We start from the raw sequence: 21,311 nt of genomic DNA, 5'->3' as shown, positions 1-21,311 counted from the left end.
CTAGGTGCTCTAGACCACTGAGGAAAAAAGGATAGCCAGACTGCTATAGCTAAACCTTAAGGTCACTCATGTCTATGACAAATGTCAATTTCAATGGTGCCAGCAGCAAAAAGCTTGGGCTGAGAACAATGTGAAACATGTATCGTTCACTGATGAGTCCACCTTCACTGTCTTTCCCATATCCAGGAGAGTTAAAGTGTGGAGAAGCCCCAAGCACACCACCCAGACCTCCAACCGAAATAAAGGGGGCTAATAATATTGACCTCAAAAAATTGTGTTGACTCCAGCCAAACTAAAAGAAATTACTTTCTCCATAAGAAACACATGATACTGTAAAGATTTCTAGTTCTGTTAAACATTACTTGGAAAATCATCAAACAAGACTCAATCCTATAGTCTTAATATTAATTTTAAACTAATTCTCGTCTCGACACTTTTGTTGGTTTGATTTTGTTTTAAAACCATCTACTGAATGATTAAATACAAATTGTGTGTTTTTGTATCCGCCTTTTGCAAATAAGGCTTGTAGTGAGCAAGGCCAAGGTGGACTTTGGAGTCAGAATGTCATGTCTTATGCAGGTTCTCTCAGTTGTGGTTCATGAGGAATAAATGGACCGTGCAGTGGCCTAAGGCTGGGATGTCCTGCACACGCGGCGCAAAGGGACGCTGTGTTTAATCAAGTGTAAACCTGTGGGCGAGAGAAGAGAGAAGACTCCTCAACATGATGTGTTCTGAAAACTTCATTACTCCGGGACAGAGGACGCATTCAAGAGACTGAACCACGGGTTTTAGTTTTAGTGCAGCTCATGTAAATATAGTGCTTTCTTTATGCCAGTGATGTGAACAGACACTAATGACTATGGGAAGATGAATTTAAAAATCAGTTGAAATTTGAATTAATAATGAGTTAATCACTCGCTTTTATGAATCTCATATTGCATTGCTATGTTTTGTATTTTTGCTTGTCATTGTGAGTTGTGAATTTTATTCTGGATAATGTAGGCTGAATATAAACTCTTGTTAAATTGTTTAATTTATATTCACCTGTTACATTACATTACACATTATATATATATATATATATATATATATATATATATATATATATATATATATATATATATATATATATATATATATATATATATATATATATATTTTTTTTTTTTATTAATTAAGCGTGTATTGTAAACAAATGTATTTAATATGTTTGCATTTATATTATCTAATAAACATTGTCCTTATAATTTTACATAAACAAGGCATTAATGAATATTATAAACATGTATTTATGTGATAAACCAGGTTTTTTTTTATTGTAAGTTGTCAGACATTAGTTAAGTAAACATTATATATAATTACAGTTTAGATTTGTTTTCTCATTTAACATTTATCTGAATTTCTATATTTATCTAATTTCTCATTTTATCTAAAAAAAGAAAAGAAAAAAACAATGTTGGCTCAGACTTTTACATAACCTACAGGTCATTGAAATTTAAATACATGTTTTTTTTTTCCATTAAACATGTATTATAAAAGTATTTGATTGTTGTTTTTTATTAATAGGCTAAGCTGTCAGATCAGAGCTTTACCATATTAAATATTCATCACAGGTTTTGCATTAAACATACATCTTAATAAAAAGGCATCATTCCGTTTTAATTAAATTAAAAGTCTTACATTAGACATTTTATTATTTGTGTCATCTCAGAGGTTTATGACAGTATGTAATTAAATATTAAACACAGGTATTGAATTAAACATACATTATAAACTAATTTATTTATGTTTTATCAGATCAACCTGTTACCTCAGAAGTTTACACTGACAGGAAAAAAATAAATATTAAAGGGATAGTTCATTTACCCAAAACTGAAAATTCTGTCATCATCATTACTGAAATTTCACTTGTCACAAACCTCTTCGAGTTTCCTGGGGGGATGTGCCAATGGTTCTAACATTTTTCAAAGTAAATAAAACATTTTTATATTTAAATATTTTTTTCCCATTAAACATATGCCTATTATATTTCCCAGAGATGGGTTGCGGTTGGAAGGGCATCCACTGCGTAAAAACGTGCTGCATAAGTTGGTGGTTCATTCCGCTGTGGCAACCCAGGTTAATAAAGGGACTAAGCTAAAAAGAAAATGAATGAACGAATGACGTCCATTATAAAAACATTATTTTATTGACCTTTTTATAATATGATTTTGCATAATAAAAATGCACTTTGCTTTTATGTAGGCTGTAAAAAAAACTCATTTGATATGTGTAATGTCCAAATAACCATAAAACCATAAGGGATAAGGATTTTGCTCAACATAATAATTATAAAACTTTAAGTTTATTTAGCAGGATCACATTTTATAATTAGCCCACTTTGTTTATGAACGGAGTGAAAAATCCTTTCCATATGTTTCTGGTCCATACACTGTATGTTGTCTTGTCACCCACAGGCATCTGATGATGCACAACATACGTTCTCCTCGTGTCCTCTCTCTCTCTCCCTCTCTCTCTCTCTCTCTCTCTCTCTCTCTCTCTCTCTCTCTCTCTCTCTCTCTGAATCTTTTTTTGGTTTATTTCCTTGCCCATCTCCCCTTATACCTACGCGTCCTACCAGAATAGCGCTTACACCGCCTTACGGAGCAATCAGGTGGCACCAACTCCAACATCTCGACAGCATCATTTCAAGCCCAACATGCCATCGAGGAGGTACCGATGTACCCTCAGCTCTCTACATCGGGCTATTCTATTCAAGCCATAATAATGTGACACATCGGAGGTCAGCCTTTACCTTCAAGGGCATTTGAAAAGGCAGAGGATGAGTTTCACGCTCCCCAAAAGCGAATCGACGACCTCCTTGCTGAGATCCTCTGCACCGGCCAGGAGCGCGGTCCAGCCGCCCGATCATCGGCGACCGCAGCATCAGCGCTCCGCGGCGGCATCTGGAGCGGAGCCGGCGGACTGCGATGCGAGCTCGCGGAGACCCCTGTGTCACCCCTCACTGGTCGGTACCCGGAATAGCGCAGAGAAGAGCCACCCACAACCCTCCCACGGACACGCTCTCTCCGCGGCTCGCAGTCAGGAGGACCTGTCGGAGCTTCCAGGTGGAGAAGAGCGCAAGACAACCAGGCGACATCACCATCATCACCATCACCATCATCACCACCACAATCGTCATCATCACCATCACCGCCACCGCTCCACCCGGGACGACCTGCCCCAGGAGCCCCGACCCAAGCACTCTCACGCCGCTCGCATGCCCAGCAGAACTCAGTCTTTCTCCGAGTCTAGAGACGAGACGTCGCTCTTTTTTGAGTCTCCTCCGCCGGCTCGACCGGGCTCCTCCACGAGCAGAGAGGTGGGTCCAGCCTCCACCGCCTCATCTTCGCCGGTGCCCGCGTCCTCCAGCCGCTCCTCCCGGAGGTCAGCGAGGTCCAGCGCAGCATCTTCCGAAGCAGACTTCAACCTGCGACCCTTTCTCAGCTCAGTGTTTGGACAGGTAAGGCCCGAGCACACGCTTGGAAAATGACTTTCTTGATGGTTGTTAAATGAGTATAAACCATAAGCAGAACAAAAAGACAACTAAATAAACTTTTTGCTAATAGACATGATTTTAATAAATGTCGTCCTTATGCACATCAAGTTTCTGTCATCAAGTTATGTAGTCTGAACATGTGCTAATAACAGTTTTTGTCCTTTAATAGTTCCCATTTCATAGATTTACTATAATAAGCTGTGTTGTTTTTATGTTAATTAGCCTACCATAAGTTTAATCTCAGTTTTCTACAAGCTTACCATTGGTAGCAGATTGTTTTTTTTTTTTCTAATAAATATTTGATTAAAATATTACAAGATTGCTGTTACTAAAATGTTACTAAAAGTTTACTCTATGTTATATTTTTAAGGGTTTTTATGAATAAATAAAACATTATTAACATTATCTGTAATAAGTGGGTTAAAAAGTCCAAATACTGATAAATTCATCTTATGAATTGTTCAGCAGTGCATATTACTAATTTAAAAAAGTATTTATATATTAACAGTAGTAAATTTACAAAAAATCTGAATGCAAGATGGTATTTTACGTAAAAAAAAATGAAATCAAAAGTTATGACATACAAGAAAAATCAATTAATTAATTTAATTTATTAAAATTAATTTTGAACCATAACCATATTGTAAAAATTCAAACTATTAATGTGCAACAGTCAAGAGTTTTCATGTTGACTATGTTTTGGGTCTTCAATGATGTTTTTCAGTGTGTCAAGAAGAGTTTGATATAATGTACTGCATGAATAATTGAATAATTATCACACCCAAATGTGCTGAATCCTCAATGAAAGGTTTGGGGTGATTTAAAGGTTTTACATTCCAAGTGAGAAAACATACAGCTTCATTCTGTGTGTAGAAAAAATGATGTTATAAATATAGGTGTGTGTGTGTATATAGATGCCGCATTAAATTGCTTCAGACACATTGATGCATATGCCATTGAAAAAGTCATTTAGTTGTCATTCACAAGCAAAAAAAAAAAGATTTTAATGATGCCACAAGATGCATTGCACAGCCTGTTTTAAATTCCTTCCTGTTTTTTGAAAAATGGTAAAGCGAGTTGTGTCAGCTTGAGCCTATTAGATGGATGGATGGATGGATGGATGGATGGATGGATGGATGGATGGATGGATGGATGGATGGATGGATGGATGGATGGATAGATAGATAGATAGATAGATAGATAGATAGATAGATAGATAGATAGATAGATAGATAGATAGATAGATAGATAGATAGATAGATAGATAGATAGATAGATAGATAGATTTTAACGGGACTTAACTATTGTTGGAGATACAAAGTCAGCTTGCAAGTGTTTTCAGATCAGGCTTTGCAGTTTCAATCTGGCAGACAACTTACAGCCCAAAGAAATAGCAGAGGCATCTATGTATATTTATGGTTTTATCAATCCAATTAGAGGCGAGGCAGTGGCGCAGTAGGTAGTGCTGTCGTCGCACAGCAAGAAGGTCGCTGGGTCGCTGGTTCGAACCTCGTCTCAGTTTGCATGTTCTCCCTGTCTTTGCGTGGGTTTCCTCCGGGTGCTCCGGTTTCCCCCACAGTCCAAAGACATGCGGTAAAGGTGAATTGGGTAGGCTAAATTGTCTGTAGTGTATGAGTGTGTGTGTGAATGTGTGTGTGGATGTTTCCCAGAGATGGGTTGTGGCTGGAAGGGCATCCGCTGCGTAAAAAAAAACTTGCTAAATAAGTTGGCGGTTCATTCCGCTGTGGCGACTAAGCCGACAAGAAAATGAATGAATGAATCCAATTAGGGCGGCACGGAGGCACAGTGGGTAGTGCTATCGCCTCACAGCAAGAAGGTTGCTGGTTTGAGCCTCAGCTGGGTCAGTTGGCATTTCTGGGTGGAGTTTGCACGTTCTCCCTGTGTTGGCATGGGTTACCTCCGGGTGCTCCGGTTTCCCCCAAAATGAATAAGTGTGTGTGGATGTTTCCCAGTGATATGTTGCAGCTGGAAGGGCATCCTTTTCGTAAAACATGTACTGGATAAGTTAGCGGTTGATTCCGCCCTGGCGACTCCTGATTAATAAAGGGACTAAGATGAGAAGAAAATAAATGAATGAATTTATGAATCCAAATGGGACAGATTATGTTACAAAGCTTTTTAAAATTATATATATATATATATATAATCAAAATCATAATTTAAACTAAACTGTAAAAATATCTGTTAATGAACAGTTTCTGTATTTTGAGATTCACAAGTGTTTGTCATTTATTTAGTGTTGTGAATTTCATTATGGGACCTGATCTCTGCTTTGTCAACTTTTTAAAAACAACAGATGCTGACCTGCATACATAATCTATACTTAGATAAATCTATATATATATATATATATATATATATATATATATATATATATATATATATATATATATATATATATATATATATATAAATAAGCAAAACATATAAAACAGTTTAAAATTAATTATTTGCAATCAAAAAGCAAGAGACAGAAGGTGATATTTTAAATGAGACTTAAAAGCACCAAGGGAAGAACATCACCGAATATGTAAAGGCAGACCATTCCACAGACGGGAGGCTGTGACAGAATAAGCCCTGTCACCCCTTAATTTCAACCGTGTGTTGGGAACAACTAGCTAAAACTTGTTTTCCGACATGGCCTCAATGGTGCTAGTGAAGAAGCTCACCGATGTAAATAGGTGCCAGACCATTCAAACCTTTAAAAACAAGTAGACTGGGAGCCAGTGAAGAGATGATAAAACTGGTAAGAAACTAGAATTTTTTTCCCTCAGTTAATAGCCTAGCAGCTGCATTTTGAACCAGCTTGAAGTTGAAAATTAAACTCTACAGTTTAACAAAGGGACCCTTATTGACAATCTAGTAGTTTTAAATGATATAACATATAATAAATTATATAGAGAGAGACACAAGTCTGTAAAATAACATAAAAAGTGCTGGCAGTTCAAAAGTCCCATAATGCAATTTAAAAGCATGCATAAATGGGGGAAAGTAAAAACATGAATCACAAAATACGGAAAACTGCTCATTTACAGACATTATTTTACAATTTATGTTGTCTCTAGAGTTCCTCCATTTTTTTTTAAACTACTCTGAAATTCTTTGGGGCAAAACTATCCTTTGTCTATTGTCAATAAAGCAATGACTTAAAGATCGATTCTCGCAATGTCTTCTACAATAGAAACGTGAAGCCAAAAAGTCCCTGGTATGGCTGCTGTCATCTTTTGATGACACTGATGACACTGATGAAATAATTTGGAGCCAAGTTTGCACAGTAGTAATTGAGCCAGATATCAAAGTCCTTTCAAATTTCCCACTCACCCTTTCGTAAACACAATTCCATTTTAGATTAGATTTATAATTAGATTTTTAGTTTGGATGAATGTTCTATTTGTTTAAGCCCAATCCATACTTCTGCATGAAGTGATCGCCGTACATCCCCTGCACATAGTTTTAAGCAATTCTCTGTTGTTGTTGTTGTTGTTTTTTTTTTTTTTTTTTTTTTTTGCTGCTATAACACTGTTATTGACACATGTTCCAATGTGGTGTTTTATTTTTTGCTAGTGTTTTGAGTTTATGCTGGAAATTTGTGGGATGCTACAATTAAATTTACTCATTTAATAGACTCTTATATCCAAAGCAACTAACAAATGAGGATAAAAAAAAACACTTCAAATCACCAGAAAGTGGCAATAAATATATGGTTAAAAAATTATCTGTTAATTAACAGTTTCCATATTTTGTGATTCACAAGTGTTTTTCGTTTATTTGTGGTTGTGAATTGCATTATGGGACCTGATCTCTGCTCTGTCGATATTTGATGTTGAAAATTCAACTCTGCACTTAAACAAGTAAATTAGTCTGAAATAAAATAATGTATAATAAATAATGTATAGAGAAATAAGTCTGTAAAATAACAGAAAAAAATGTACTGGCAGTATATTACAAGGTTTTTGTTCTGTACAATACAACACCGACCCAGACAATATATCTTTTAAACTATTCAAAATGTTAATAAAAGTCACGTTTTGGAATTTTTTTAGGGTTAAACGTTGTTGGAAGAAAGATCAAGGTCCCATAATGCAAATAAATGGGAGAAATTACCCTTTTTAACAATTAAATACATACAAACACAAACACATCCACACACATATATACATGTAAACAGATAGGAAAGAGTGCATCTCCTACAGACAGTTTGTCAAGCCTACTCACCTGCATGAAGTACACTCAGAATTGCACCGTTTCCCAGAGATATACAGCGGTTATAAGAAAGTGTCTGGTACATATGGAATGGAAAATAATGTTTTTCCTACAGATGGTTTGACTGTAACTATTGTAATAGTAGTTCAAACTAGAGGTCTGCATGGGACTGTTTTTTTAGTCTTGCTCCTGCGAGGTTTTATTCCACACCCGAACACTCCTGCTTTACATTCAGCCTTTGTTCACCCACTGCCTGCTTAGTATAATTTTCTATATAAAACAACCATTTTTGCTGAATTTAAATTTGGTTTCCAAAATCTTACGTTTAAATTAAGTACAACCAAAAGAGAGAGAACTGTAGGTTGTGCTTGCATTGCAGGTTTAATGTCTGTTTTTTTCCCCTTTGTAAAGAGACATAAGTGCCATCTTAAACCTGAGGTTCCAGTCTTGTGACTGCTAAAGGGTAAAACTTTAAGGCATTATCACATCGCGCAAAAGGTGTTTTTTTTTCCATATGCATCTATGGCGCATGAAAAAGACTTGCATGATGTGGCTTTCCTAACAGTAAACTGACCATTTTCTAATGCAAGCTGACAGTGTGGGCCCTATCATACACCCGGCGCAATGCAGCGCAAGGCGTGACGCAAATGTTGTTTGCTAGCTTCAGCTTGGCACAAGGGTCATTTTGACGTTTAGCACCATGCTGTTTAAATAGCAAATGCATTTTTGCTCATATGTGCGCCCATAGGCATTCTGTTCTTAAATAAGAGGTGTGTTAAGGCACATTGCTGGCGCGTTACAATTTTAAGGATCTAAAATAGACTGGTCAATAGACCAGCTGAGAGGAGGTCTAAAACCCAGCGCAGAGTGCGTTAGTTGTGCACCTCGCTTACACATTGCTTAATACACACAGGATGTACAGCAAAACACAAATGTCTTTACCAATGAAAAAGAATGAAAGGATTTAAATATTACAAAAATGATTATTTCTACAGAAATATAAAAACCACTGCCTTCATGCCTTCTTCATCTCGGGGGTCTTTTTCAATTTATTCATGACAACTTGCTTTTGTATAATGTTATTATTAGTAGTAGTATTTATTATATGCATATTTATATTTGTTTTATTAAAAACAAGTTTGGATTTGCCCACCTGTCAGGTTTCAGACTAATGAGGCACAGCATGTGTATTAGGATATAACTCAGTTTTTTAAACACACTTTGTTATTATTGTAAATTAAAACTGAATTTAGAAATAGTTTTGAAACAAATCTTTGTGCTTAATAAACAAATTTAATTATGTATAGGCTAATGTATGTCTGTGCGTACAACACGTTTTCCTATCTATGAGAGTGAAAGTGAAAGTAAAGAATGAGGAGGTTCATCTATCATTCTTGCGCTGTTTAACTGTCTTCTCTCTAGTTAAGTGCTCAGTTTTTCCACTTACAAAGTCCGTCATGTAAATAGCAAATGCGCTATGGCGCGACACAACTGACTCTTAAAAGAAATGGGAGATGAGACTCTGATTGGTTTATTTTATTAAAACACACCTATAACTCATTAAGAGAATAAGCACAACACTGTTAAACCATGAGTCACGGAGCAAAGCGGATTTTTCCGTCTTTAAAATCGCAAAAGTGGATTCTGACACGCCCTTTATGCTTTTGTGCCCTGCGAGTGCTGGTAAACCTCACTCCTCTGACCTCTAAAGGTGCTCTAGCGACAGACACTAGAGGTCATGGTCTTTAGCCTCCTTGTTGGAGCAACCTACTCCCATGCGGAAGGTCGCCGGTTCGATCCCAGCTCGGAGCGGGTTGGGTGGTGTAGGACCGGCAGGGTTACATTGGTGCCGTGACCCGGATGGGTGTGAGGTTTAGGGGGGTGAGTGTAACGGAGGCCAGCTAGTGAGTGCTGTGCTGGTAAACCTCACTCCTCTGACCTCTAAAGGTGCTCTAGCGACAGACGCTGGAGGTCATGGTCTTTAGTCTCCTTGTTGGAGCAACCTACTCCCATGTGGAAGGTCGCCGGTTCGATCCCAGCTCGAAGCGGGTTGGGTGGTGTAGGACCGGCAGGGTTACATTTGCGCCAAGATCGTTAAAATAGAGCGCTGTATCTTCACTGTCCCATGCTGGTAAAGCCCGCTCTGAGGAAAGTTATGCTGATGATGCATACACAGACTGTGCAAAAACAGTTGTATGAGCACTGGCTGTAGTGGTGCTCAATAAGAATGAGGAAATCACAAAAATGCTGTTTCAAAATAACGTTTATACTCAGGAATGCTATATTGTTAAGCCACCCTCTCCCATTCAAATTATACCAGAGTTACTAACCGCTATACCACATTTTACTCAGAGATGTATTCGAGCACCACAAGAAATCTGATCACGTCCCGGTGTACAGCTTGGAAAGGCAGACCATTAGTTCAAACTCACACTTAATCAGAGAAGAAAGAGGTGGGAACTGGCAAAAATTCAACACATTTAATAAAAAAATAATGGGATGGGTGATCAGTGGAGGGTTGGGGTGATGTGGTATCTTGTGTTGTGTGCATATTAGGCGTATCAGTACTGTCTACGGGACTCTGGACTTGTTCAATTTAAAATATCCTAACTTGGGAAATTTCAGTTGAAATTACCATATTTCAACCATTAAACTTTACAGAAAAGTGAACATTTACAGCTATTTGTTTGTTCAAGAATCTATATACGCACTGCAGTCCTAGAAAATGCCATATTGCTGCATGATTTGTTTTAATGCTATTCTTGTTGAATTTTATTACTGATTTGAAATATGACATTGAAACAGTTCATTCTTTCCTTATTTTCTCATTCAAGTCTAAAAAAAAAAACATACATGTGGGTGTTTTAAATGTTGGCTGCTATGATTTAGCATTAAACTCAATATGACAACCACACAGGAAATGTTATGTACTGCCAGCGAAGTGCCCGTAACTCCACCACTCATTTAAGGACGAGCAAACAATACTAAAATGTACAAATGAGATTGTAAAAATTAGTATCAAAAATCAAACGTTTTTGAATTGCCATATGATTGCGTCGTTTGCCATCTCACACACCAAACAGTTTGGCTGCTACCATTTTATCTTTTAATATTTGCACCTGACTTTGAACATTTATTTGACTGAGGGCTCTTTTTAATCAAGGAATATGCGATAAGCAATATTACCAGAATGAACATTCATCTATTTTCATTAAGTGCCCCAGTGTTTTATTCCTGATCGAATGCTTCCCGACAGTAAACATCTGTTATCTGCCACTGATTAATTGTGCTGCTCAGGGAGAACTGGATGTCTCGAACGCTTGCCTTCAGTACACGTATCGCACAACTTTGAAAATCAATTGCATTAATAATAAAAGAGTCTTGGCTGGAAGTATGAGCTCAGGGCGAGAGGAAGCTCCTTTGTTGCTTCAGACGTTGAAAGGCTGAATGGATGAAATACACAACGCCCGTTTGTGAAATGCAAATACTTTTCAGGCATATCTAAAGGAGACTGTGTGTATAAATGATTAAAAGCTGTTGTGATGTCTAATGGCACCGCCACAATGACTTTGATGCTGCATTGCAGTTATAAAACAACACACACACATTTGTTTGCACCTTCACTAACGTGGGTCCAATTATTACGGGTATCCAGAAAGCTTTTAAAACTGACATATAGCCATATTTCAGAATCATGTTAATAAGATAAACCCCTGTTTTGCGGGTGGTAATGGATTGGAGGGTTAGTCATAAAACATACACCAGATCAGACCCCATTAATTATATATGGCTTCGAGGTCAGAGCTGTTTTTAATGTACAAATGGTAAAAAGAAACACTTGTTAGATTAAAGGGTAAAATTAACCGGCGGCTAGTTGGAATTCATGGGCAAACAGGACTAATTATGAATTTGCCTTCAAGGTCAGAGCATTTCTCAGTGTAAACCTCCATCTGTCGTTGTTTATATAGTCATGGTTCATCTGCTTTTCTCCTTGAAGCCCTTCTATGCAGTTATTGCACATTGGATTTTGTTGATTTCATAACCAGTCGATAGATAGAAATCGATAATGTTAAGGATTTAAAAAAATGTTGACCTTTAGTTCCACAAATTAAATTCAGGATTAAATGAATGTATTCAAACACTTACATTGTGCCATAGATTCAGAGTCTTCATTAGCATTCTTATGCCTAGAGATATTATTATAGAGATATTTTTACGCCTGTTGCTGAAGCAAAAATATATCCTCCATCTGTCATTGTTTATATTGTGATGGACCATTTACATTTGCCTCAGTGTTTGTCATCCTGCATGCAGTTATTACAGGGGTTTCTTTAAATAATTTGCTAGCCAAAGTGACACCTATTGACGTTATACTCAGGGCTTAACATTCACTTTTTGATCACCAGCCAGTACGGCTAGTAGTTTTCCAACAAGCCACTCGCCATTTTTACTAGCCACAATTTTATTGTTGGAAAAATATATTTTATATGAAATAAATTGACTTTGACATGCTAAAATGTTTTGATTTAAATGTTGGGTTATGTCCACATGCCTCATTGTTCATTTAACTTGCATTTGAGTGTTGTGGATGACCTTGCTCAATGAGCATGAGCAAATGAGTTGTGGTTTTACAGTGTCACAATGCAATTAGTTTTATTTGACATGACTTTTCTGGGCTCAACACTAAGCATTTACTTTTTTTTCTCTCTCTGGCCAGCACCAAACTAATTAATTCCTTGCCACAAAATTTAAATAATGTGTCAAAACAAGCAAGATATAGTTGTATACTAAAACTAAACATATGTTTTATACATAAAACTATACATTAACTAAAGTTCAATTGTTTAGTGATGAGCCAGCATTGGCAATTTAAAAATGATTTTTAAGCAGCCAAAGTGGCTAATCGGGGTGGCTGTCTAACCAGCCTCAGCTAAAATCTACCCGCATTTGGCAGGTTGCCAGGTGTTCATGTTAGGGTACCACTTTCAAAACAATATTTCAATACCACATCCCCAATAGCATGCCAGAGAGGAGAACATACTAATGAACCTAATTTTAAAGGGTGGTATTGATAACAGATTTTGGCTAAAATATTTGTCATTATTTGCAGTAACACCTATCCAAACATGGAAACAGCACATGCATAAACTAGCTACAAACATTTAAAAATATGGAAAGTTGCAATTTACTAGATTATTTTCTTTAAAAGGGCATCATGTTGTTTATTAATGTAATAAATGTAATGTTTCATGTAATAAATCAATGGTTATGTGCCTGACTTAACCTTAACAAACAAATCACAATATCACACTGGAATGTAAACCACTTACACTGTATTTACAGAATTTTTACTAAATTATAATTTGTGACCCAGTGTGTGAAAACCAGACCACATCTAATTCTGAGATAAAGTTTGACTGTAGCCATTTATTTCCCTGTGATTTCAGTTGTTGACATTGTTTTACTAAGTTATTATTAAATACATATTTATTTTTTATTATTTTCACAGACTGTTCTTCATGTAGAAAACAGTAAATTACAAACAAACAAAAATATAATCCAGCTTGATATTTACACTTACAGACATTTTTGCTGTGCTTTGATTTTTGTGAGCTCTTTCATTTTGGGAATGCTGCTCTCCGCAGGCATGTTGTCGCACATTTGACAGAACCACCGAACGCTCTCAGACACATCGTGCAGTTGGCAGTTGACAATTTCTAACACTCTGCAGCCAGATATTTGTTTCCTCCCACTCTCTGTGGTACTTTTGCAGTCGTCTGCATTTAAACTCTGAAACTTTAAGACACGGGGTTACCTGGAGAAGCATCTGCCATTACTCTCTGTTAAGACTTGGCAGACTCCACTTAAAAGACCCACCCTCACTGGACAGAGACCAATCAAACTAACGATGACATCAAGTATACAATCAAAAGTAGGAAATGAGGCATCTTCATAAAATGCGTGTGGGATGATTTGCAAGAAAAGCTACTTTAAAAAAAAACCCGTCCAGTATTTCTTTCTCAAATACGGGATGATTCCGTATTTTAGGGGCCGGGTGGCAACCCTAGTTAATGTTAAGCCCTGGTTACTATATAATCAAAAAAAAAAGTGATTTTGCTGCTTGTTCAAACTACTCATTTAAAATAAGCTGAAACAACAATATCCTTTTTTTTGGGACTACTTCGTCCAATCCACTTAAAGTTGTAAAAACTAATAAGTTGACTTAATTCCTTAATGTAGTCCCAACACAAATCAATTGTGTGGAACCCAGCATTATAATGTCATAAGTTAAAAAAGTAAGAAATCTGCCTTTTAATACCATAAATTCAGTATTTTATGAACATATGTTAAAACATTTAAATGGCAAAAGATTATTAAACTTTTATTGATTCTAAGTCTCTTTTTGAACTTTATTTTGTAAACTTCCTATTGTGTGTCATAAAAGATAGATTTGACTATTCACATTATTAAATGTTCATCTGTTTCGGTTGGACCTTTTGGAATAGGTGAAAACTTTTGAAATATAAAGGAAAATTAAAATAATTTAATAATTAAGCAACAAAATCAGATGTTCACAGTTCTCTGATAAAGGTTGATAGCTGTATTGATATGCAAGTAAACATGATATACAAAATAAATATTCCATTTTTATTGTTTCAGGTGTTTCATTTATTTGACATTTTATTAAATTACTTATTAGCTTTGTGTCAACTTTGTATCCCCATTATATAGTCAGTGTTTCCCAACCCTGTTCCTGGAGGCACACCACAAATACATATTTTGTATGTCTCCCTTATCTGCCCCATTAAGTTCAGGTTTTGGAGTCTCTTCTAATTTTCTGATGAGTTGATTCAGGTTTGTTTGATTGTGTTGAGGTTGAAAATGTGTACCATTGGTGTGCCTTCAGAAACAGGGTTGGGAAATACAGATATAGGTAATGTCAGGAGTGATGCATTTTAATGTTATATCAAACAATTATTTTGTGCATTAATCAGTTATTATGTATAAAATGAAACAATGAATCTAAAATGAATTTTAACGTCTTAATAAAGTTGGACATATTAACTAAAATTGGTAACTTAGAATATATTATTTTACTATCTACAGTTTTCTAATCAAATCTATTTATTTAATTTTATTTATTTATGTTTAATCAATTATATTTTTAATCAGTAATATAGTGCCATTCCAAGGGATAAACACAGCCTATAAAATTTACTAATTATTTAATCTAAGAAGACCCTTACTTCTACCTCCTTCACAATAGTTTTCATTTAGCACTAAAAAGCTCTCAATTCTATGAACTCAATATATTATGAATATTCTTTGCATATTGATGTTGTCAGTGTTATTTACAGTATGGCAATAGCAACACTTATGCAAGAAAACAAATGATTACAGTTAGGATCATGTTGCTAAGCAAAAAACTCTCCTCCATCTGTCATTGTTTGTACTGTAATGATCCATGTACAGTGTGAAAAGGGATTTGGTTTCTGTACTTAAAAAGTTGTTAAACCCCTTGCGTTAAAAGTCACAAGATGACTTTACTTTTTAAAAAGCCAGTAAACCCGTTGTAAATGTAAACGGTGAAGTTGATTGAGCTTTATTCAACTTAATTGAAGTTGTCAACTAACTTAAAGGGCACCTATGATGAAAATCAAGCTGTTTGGACAGAACTGTATGTAGGTGCACAGTGTCCACTGTCACACTAAAGTGAAATAAACCCAACAAGTCTCTTTTTTTTTAAATTTCCTGACATTAAAATATAACCCAATTCCCAGAGATTTTGAGGCCCATGCACCGCAAAGTGATGTAGGACTGTAACTGTAGTTTTCTTCGCCCACCGAATTGATTGACAATTTGTTTCTATAACAGCATTATTGTTTCTATAACAGCATTATTTTTTGAAAATAAACTGGGATTAAAACATATTACAACTCTCAGATTGTTATAAGTTTAAAACATTTTTTAAACAGAGCATGACAGTAAAGTCACTATGTAATTCTTAACCTCTATAATCACCAGGGTCACAGGGTGTCAGTAAATGCTAATATATTTATATGTGTACTGCAAACAGCATTTGTGTGTGACTCATCATTTCAGAAAGGCTTGAAAAATAAACTTACTTGGTATTTTTGACTAGTGAGCTCCGAGTCTGAGTCCGAATCTGTCACTGTGCTGTTTAGCTGACGTAACGCATGATGAGAAGCAAACACGCAGGTGGGAGCGGTGGGCAGGCAAAAGCAGTTCATTTTGATTTAAAGCCACAGACAACTAAAACACATACCTGTCAACCCTCCCGTCTTTCCCGAGATTCTCCCATATTTTACAGTTGTATCCCGCTATCATCCTGTAAAGGTATTTTACCGTATTTCTCCCAGATTTTCAGTCTTTTACTGAAGGGTGGCAAATAAACATTAAAGAGCCGAGCCTCCCTTTATTCAACCCATTCTGCCGAACCATCAGGGGTCGCTCCTTTCTCTTAAATGTGAGTCTGTTCTGTGCTTTCACTTTGTTTAGGCATAAAAACACTTTGAAATAAACATAAAAATGGTGTGATTCCCTTCCTTTTCATTACAAGTGCTGTATCCCTTTCATATGCAGTCCTCAAAACAGACATAAAGCGGTGCATGACTGTCAGCTGACGCGCTCCATAGTGATAAATAGACGCTGTTTCCTAAACGGATTCTGTACACCTGATTTGAAGCGGAGCAAAAGTCTGGGTTTTGAGTGTGTGTTTAAACAGATTTATACATAACTAATGATAATAATATCTAAAGATGTCGATTTTGGTGTTTTTTTTTCTTCAAACACAAGTAATTTCGGCCTAAATGAGCATAAAAAGTTAGGAAAGCAGTCGAATGCTTTCATTGTAACGTTATATGTGTGCATTTTTAAAGTGACGCCTCTTATTTAATGCAATCAAACGAAAAAAATCTAAATAAATCATTCGTTGCTCTTTGATCAGAATGTGTTATACAGTTATACAGTGAAGAAACGGCTAATGTGATTTGATAACTTGATTCTATTACATTATAATAGTTATTAATTTTAATAAGCTGTTTGCTAATTTATTTGCTGCTGATGTATACTATTTATTTTTCCTTTTGTTAATAATAAAACATATAACTGACCATTTAATTGTTTATTTACAACGAAACAGCTCAAAATGGGCATATTTAGTAATTTAGGGATTTTTTAAAGGGGGGGGAGGGGGGGGGGGAATCCCTTGATATGGTGGGCATATCTCTTATTTTCACATCCCAATGTTGACACAGGTATGCTAATACAGCTACAGTATACTCAGATGTTAAAATAGGCAAATTCTGGAGAATAATAAATAATTTGATGGGCATTTGGAGCTGAAACTTTACAGACACATTCTGAAGACATTAAAGGCTTATCTTACATCTTGTAAAAGGGGTGAAATAGGTACATACTTAATTATGGACAAAGTTTATTCTACTACATTTTTAAAATGACATTAAAAAACACATCAAAAATGTAAATCGATTTGATCTCAAAACCTTGACGTCCATTTGACTTCCACACATTAATGCACTTTTGATCATTAAAATAATGTCACAAAATTTATTATAATTTAAGAAAATTTAATCTGAAATCTTCCATTCCATATTTACACTGGATTTGTGTCCAATGCATATAAACTACCTTGGTCAAAATCACATCAAATTGACATCTAAAATTGGCATAAAAAACTATTTTTCCCCTCCATAATGACACTGATTAAAAAAAAAAAATCAACATTTCAAATACACAAATTTAGTCTGAATATACGGAAAAAAGCACACGGTATTTAGAGTTTTTCATTGTTTGCATTGGGATGTCCATTTAAATTTCCTCAGTTTTTTTGGCTGCTCGTTTAAAGGGATTTCTCCTGTGTGCTTAAATTAAATTGAAATTTTTTTTTGCCTGTTCTGCATCATTCACATCTAAAATATTGGAGCATTTTATTGGCATTCATGGACAAAATCTCACATTACTGGGAGAAACCTTCTGTTTGCAAGTATGTTGTTTAGGCTGTCAGCCTGAGACACTGCATGAATCAGCTTACAGTCTCTCACTGCGTGCGTGCGTGTATGTGTGTGTGTGTGTAAACACTATTTACCAGAAATGCCATGTAACGGGCTTCAGTTCATGGGGTGGCACATTCCCTAACAGTCTGTCTGAATTCTTGCATTGATGGGGCGTTGAAGTAAGACTGACAAAAATGTCCTTGAATGACAATGCAACTCCTTCCCTCCATAAATCTCTGAGATGTTAAACCAGATATGGTCTTGCACTCTCTTTACAGCTATTTTTAATCTCACATCCCTTTGTCCGTGTGTGTCATTCCTTCGATAAGTTTTTTTTTGTGTGTGGACTGTCAAACAGGCCCTCCCCTTTTTCTCTTCCGGATGTGTTTGTGAGGTTACAGCGACCTTGCCATGATCTTCAGTGAGATCAACAACCACAAAGTACAGTTTCCTTTAGTTTTTATTCTAGCCAGGGAATGATTGTGTATGGTGAATTGTCTCTCTTTCTTGCACCATTTTTGCTAACATTCTCGTTAGATTTTCTAATGTTAGGTGCTGATGGACTGAGAATCTACTCAGAGTGTGACCATGAATATGCTTTGACACTGAGACTCCTACAAATTCTTTCTTTGTTGGCATTAATAGTTCTATTAAGACTCTTTAACATCCCTGCAAAAGTTCCTATTACACAAGAGATTCTTTTGAATGAAAAAAGGTTCTTCAGATTGTTCAAATATTCTTTACACTAAGAAGAAAAGCTTTTACTCTAAAATATTCTGGGTTATATATTAATCCAATGTTGGGCCAAATATGGACAAACCTGAGATAAATGGACTAGAAACAAGACAAAGCCTCCATAAAACAAAAAATGTGTCATTTGACACAGGGGCTTCCAAACCTTTCAACCCGAGACCGCCAAAATAACAATACCTGTGACTCGCGAGCCCCTCTATTTTCAGAAGTGTTTGTAATCATACAATCATTGTATGCAACGGCTCACACACCAATAGACCTTTATAAACACAATACTGACAACACAAAAAAAGCAACAATCTAACAACCATATATATACAGTTATTAGCCCCCTTTGATTTTTTTCTTTTTAAAATATTTACTAAATGATGTTAAACAGAGCAAGGAAAGTTTCACAGTATGTTTGATAATACTTTTTCTTCTGGAGAAAGTCTTATTTGATTTATTTTAGCTTGAATTAAAGCAGGTAAAAAACATTTTAAGGTCAAAATTATTAGCCCCTTTCTATTTTTTTGATAGTCTACAGAACAAACCATCATTATTAGGCATCAACTTGCCTAATTACCTTGTCCCGCCTTGTTAACATAATTAACCTAGTTAAGCCTTTAAATGTCACTTTAAGCCGTATAGAAGTGTCTAGAAAAATATTTAGTCAAATATTATTTACTGTCATCATGGCAAAAATCAAATAAATCAGTTATTAGAGAGAAGTTATTAAAACTATTATGATTTGAAATGTTTTAAAAATATCTGCTCTCTGTTAAACAGATATTGGGAGAAAAAATCAGAAAGGCTGATGTTTTTTTTTTTTGCATGTTGTATTTTTATATAGCTATTTTTATCTTCTGTAGGTTATTGATGAATGGTAATTCTAATAGTTTATTGAAATTTATTCGATTTTTGGAAATCACCCCTCTAATTGTCCCAATCCCCACTTTGGGAACCACTGACTTAACCCATCATTTTTGTGTGCAATTCAGTGTAAGAACTGCCCACTAAAAGGTTTTTCTGGAATCAAAAAGTAGTTCTATTGCATTAGAGCACTCATGTGTAGTATAAATTATGATTATCTAATCATCAGGATCTCAGTTTTCCCACACAGTTGAGCTTTTTTGAAAATGCAGCTGCAGGAAAATCTCTAAAAAATGCTGGGATTCTTTGTAACCCAATTTTGGGTAAAATATGGTAAACCCAATGTGGGGCTAATTTTTTTTATTACATTTTTATGACACTTTTTAACCCAAAAGATTGGATTTGTCATTATAAGACACAAAGTTGTGTTACAACAACCAAGCATTTTAGTAGCAGGATGTGTTGTTGGGGCTTCTTTTGTTTCTTTTTTGCAAATATAATATGAAAAACGAATAATTTTTAATAAACATTGATAACATTACACAAACAGCATGGTGGCGCAGTGGGTAGTGCTCTCGCCTCACAGCAAGAAGGTCGCTGGTTCGAGCCTCAGCTTGGTCAGTTGGCATTTTTGTGTGGAGTTTGCATGTTTTCTCGTGTTTGCGTGGGTTTCCTCCGGGTGCTCCAGTTTCCCCCACAAGTCCAAAGACATGCGGTACAGGTGAATTGGGTAGGCTAAATTGTCCATAGTGAATGGAAGTGTATGGGTGTTTACCAGTTATGGGTTGTGGCTGAAAGGGCATCCGCTGTGTAAAACATATGCTAGATAAGTTGGCGGTTCATTCTGCTGTGGCGACCCCTAATTAATAAAGGGACTAAGCTGAAAAAAAAAGAATGAATGAATGAACAGATTATATACCTGATAACCCAGGTAAGACAGATCCAAATGAACAAATGAAACTGTCTGATAGCACATAACATATTACATTAGTTAAACTAGTTATATCCACAGAGAAAGGTACTTTATCACATACAGTATATTATATCTATGGCTGTACCCAAAATCACCCTCGATACCAGTGGTCTCAAACTCAATTTTCTGGAGGGCCGCAGCTCTGCATAGTTTAGCTCCAACCAGCGTCAACTCACACCTGTCTTGTTGGACAATAGTCTTGAACCACCTGATTAATTGGATCGCCTGTATTTCATTAGGGTTGAGGCAAAACTGTTCAGAGATGCGGCCCTCCAGGAATTGTGTTTGACACCTATGTTCTATACCCTATAAACATCTATTTGATGGACCAAAAAGTAGTGGTTGTAGTGGTGTCCAAATCCATAGTAGATGTTCTGTGTCTGAACACAAAATGGCATCCGTGTCAGAATCATACCAGTGTACATTCCAAAATAAATGATTATTTAATTGTTAAAATGACGTTTTTATATGTGACAGAAACCAAAATATTTTGTTTAATTAACTATTAGTTTAATATTTACACAAATAAAATGGAATCCTTTCCAGTGTGCTCAAACTCAATCACTCCTTTTCATTCACTCCGTTAACTGGACTATATTAGTGGACTAACATAGGGAATAGTGAATAAGAGTAGAGGGGGACAATTTTGGATATGTATCACAAAATATCATAGAAGATATGGTAAACCTTTCCTTTTGTGGGAATCCAGCAAGTTACCACGATTGAACAAGGAGAGTAAAATTGGGCTACTTTCATTCTTTTGGAGAGTGTTGCGTTATCATTGGGCTGGGGAATTTCTTTGGACTTGGCAACTCTGATTATGACAGACCATCAATTTAAGTCTAAATTTGGGCAACAGAATGGTAAACTATGAAAAACTCTGTAAAAATAAAACAAACTGACTGTATATAAATAATGTTATTGTTAGTCAAAA

General features: G+C 35.8%; 1 protein-coding gene across 1 annotated transcript in view; it reads left to right on the top strand.

The window, feature by feature from the left end:
- The first annotated feature begins 2,173 nt into the window (after positions 1–2,173).
- cabp1a (calcium binding protein 1a) overlaps positions 2,174–21,311 on the top strand; it is a 55,972-nt gene continuing 36,834 nt past the window's right edge. Inside the window, 1 exon segment of the mRNA NM_001328365.1 lies at positions 2,174–3,502. Within this exon segment, the coding sequence (NP_001315294.1) occupies positions 2,822–3,502 (681 nt within the window). The 5' untranslated portion in view covers positions 2,174–2,821.

This window comes from Danio rerio, chromosome 8 (genome assembly GCF_052040795.2).
Source record: "Danio rerio strain M-AB ecotype USA chromosome 8, GRCz13ab, whole genome shotgun sequence".
In the NCBI taxonomy this organism is placed as follows: domain Eukaryota; kingdom Metazoa; phylum Chordata; class Actinopteri; order Cypriniformes; family Danionidae; genus Danio; species Danio rerio.
Note: the sequence above shows the minus strand (reverse complement) of the source record. Positions and strands in the feature narration are given on the sequence as shown.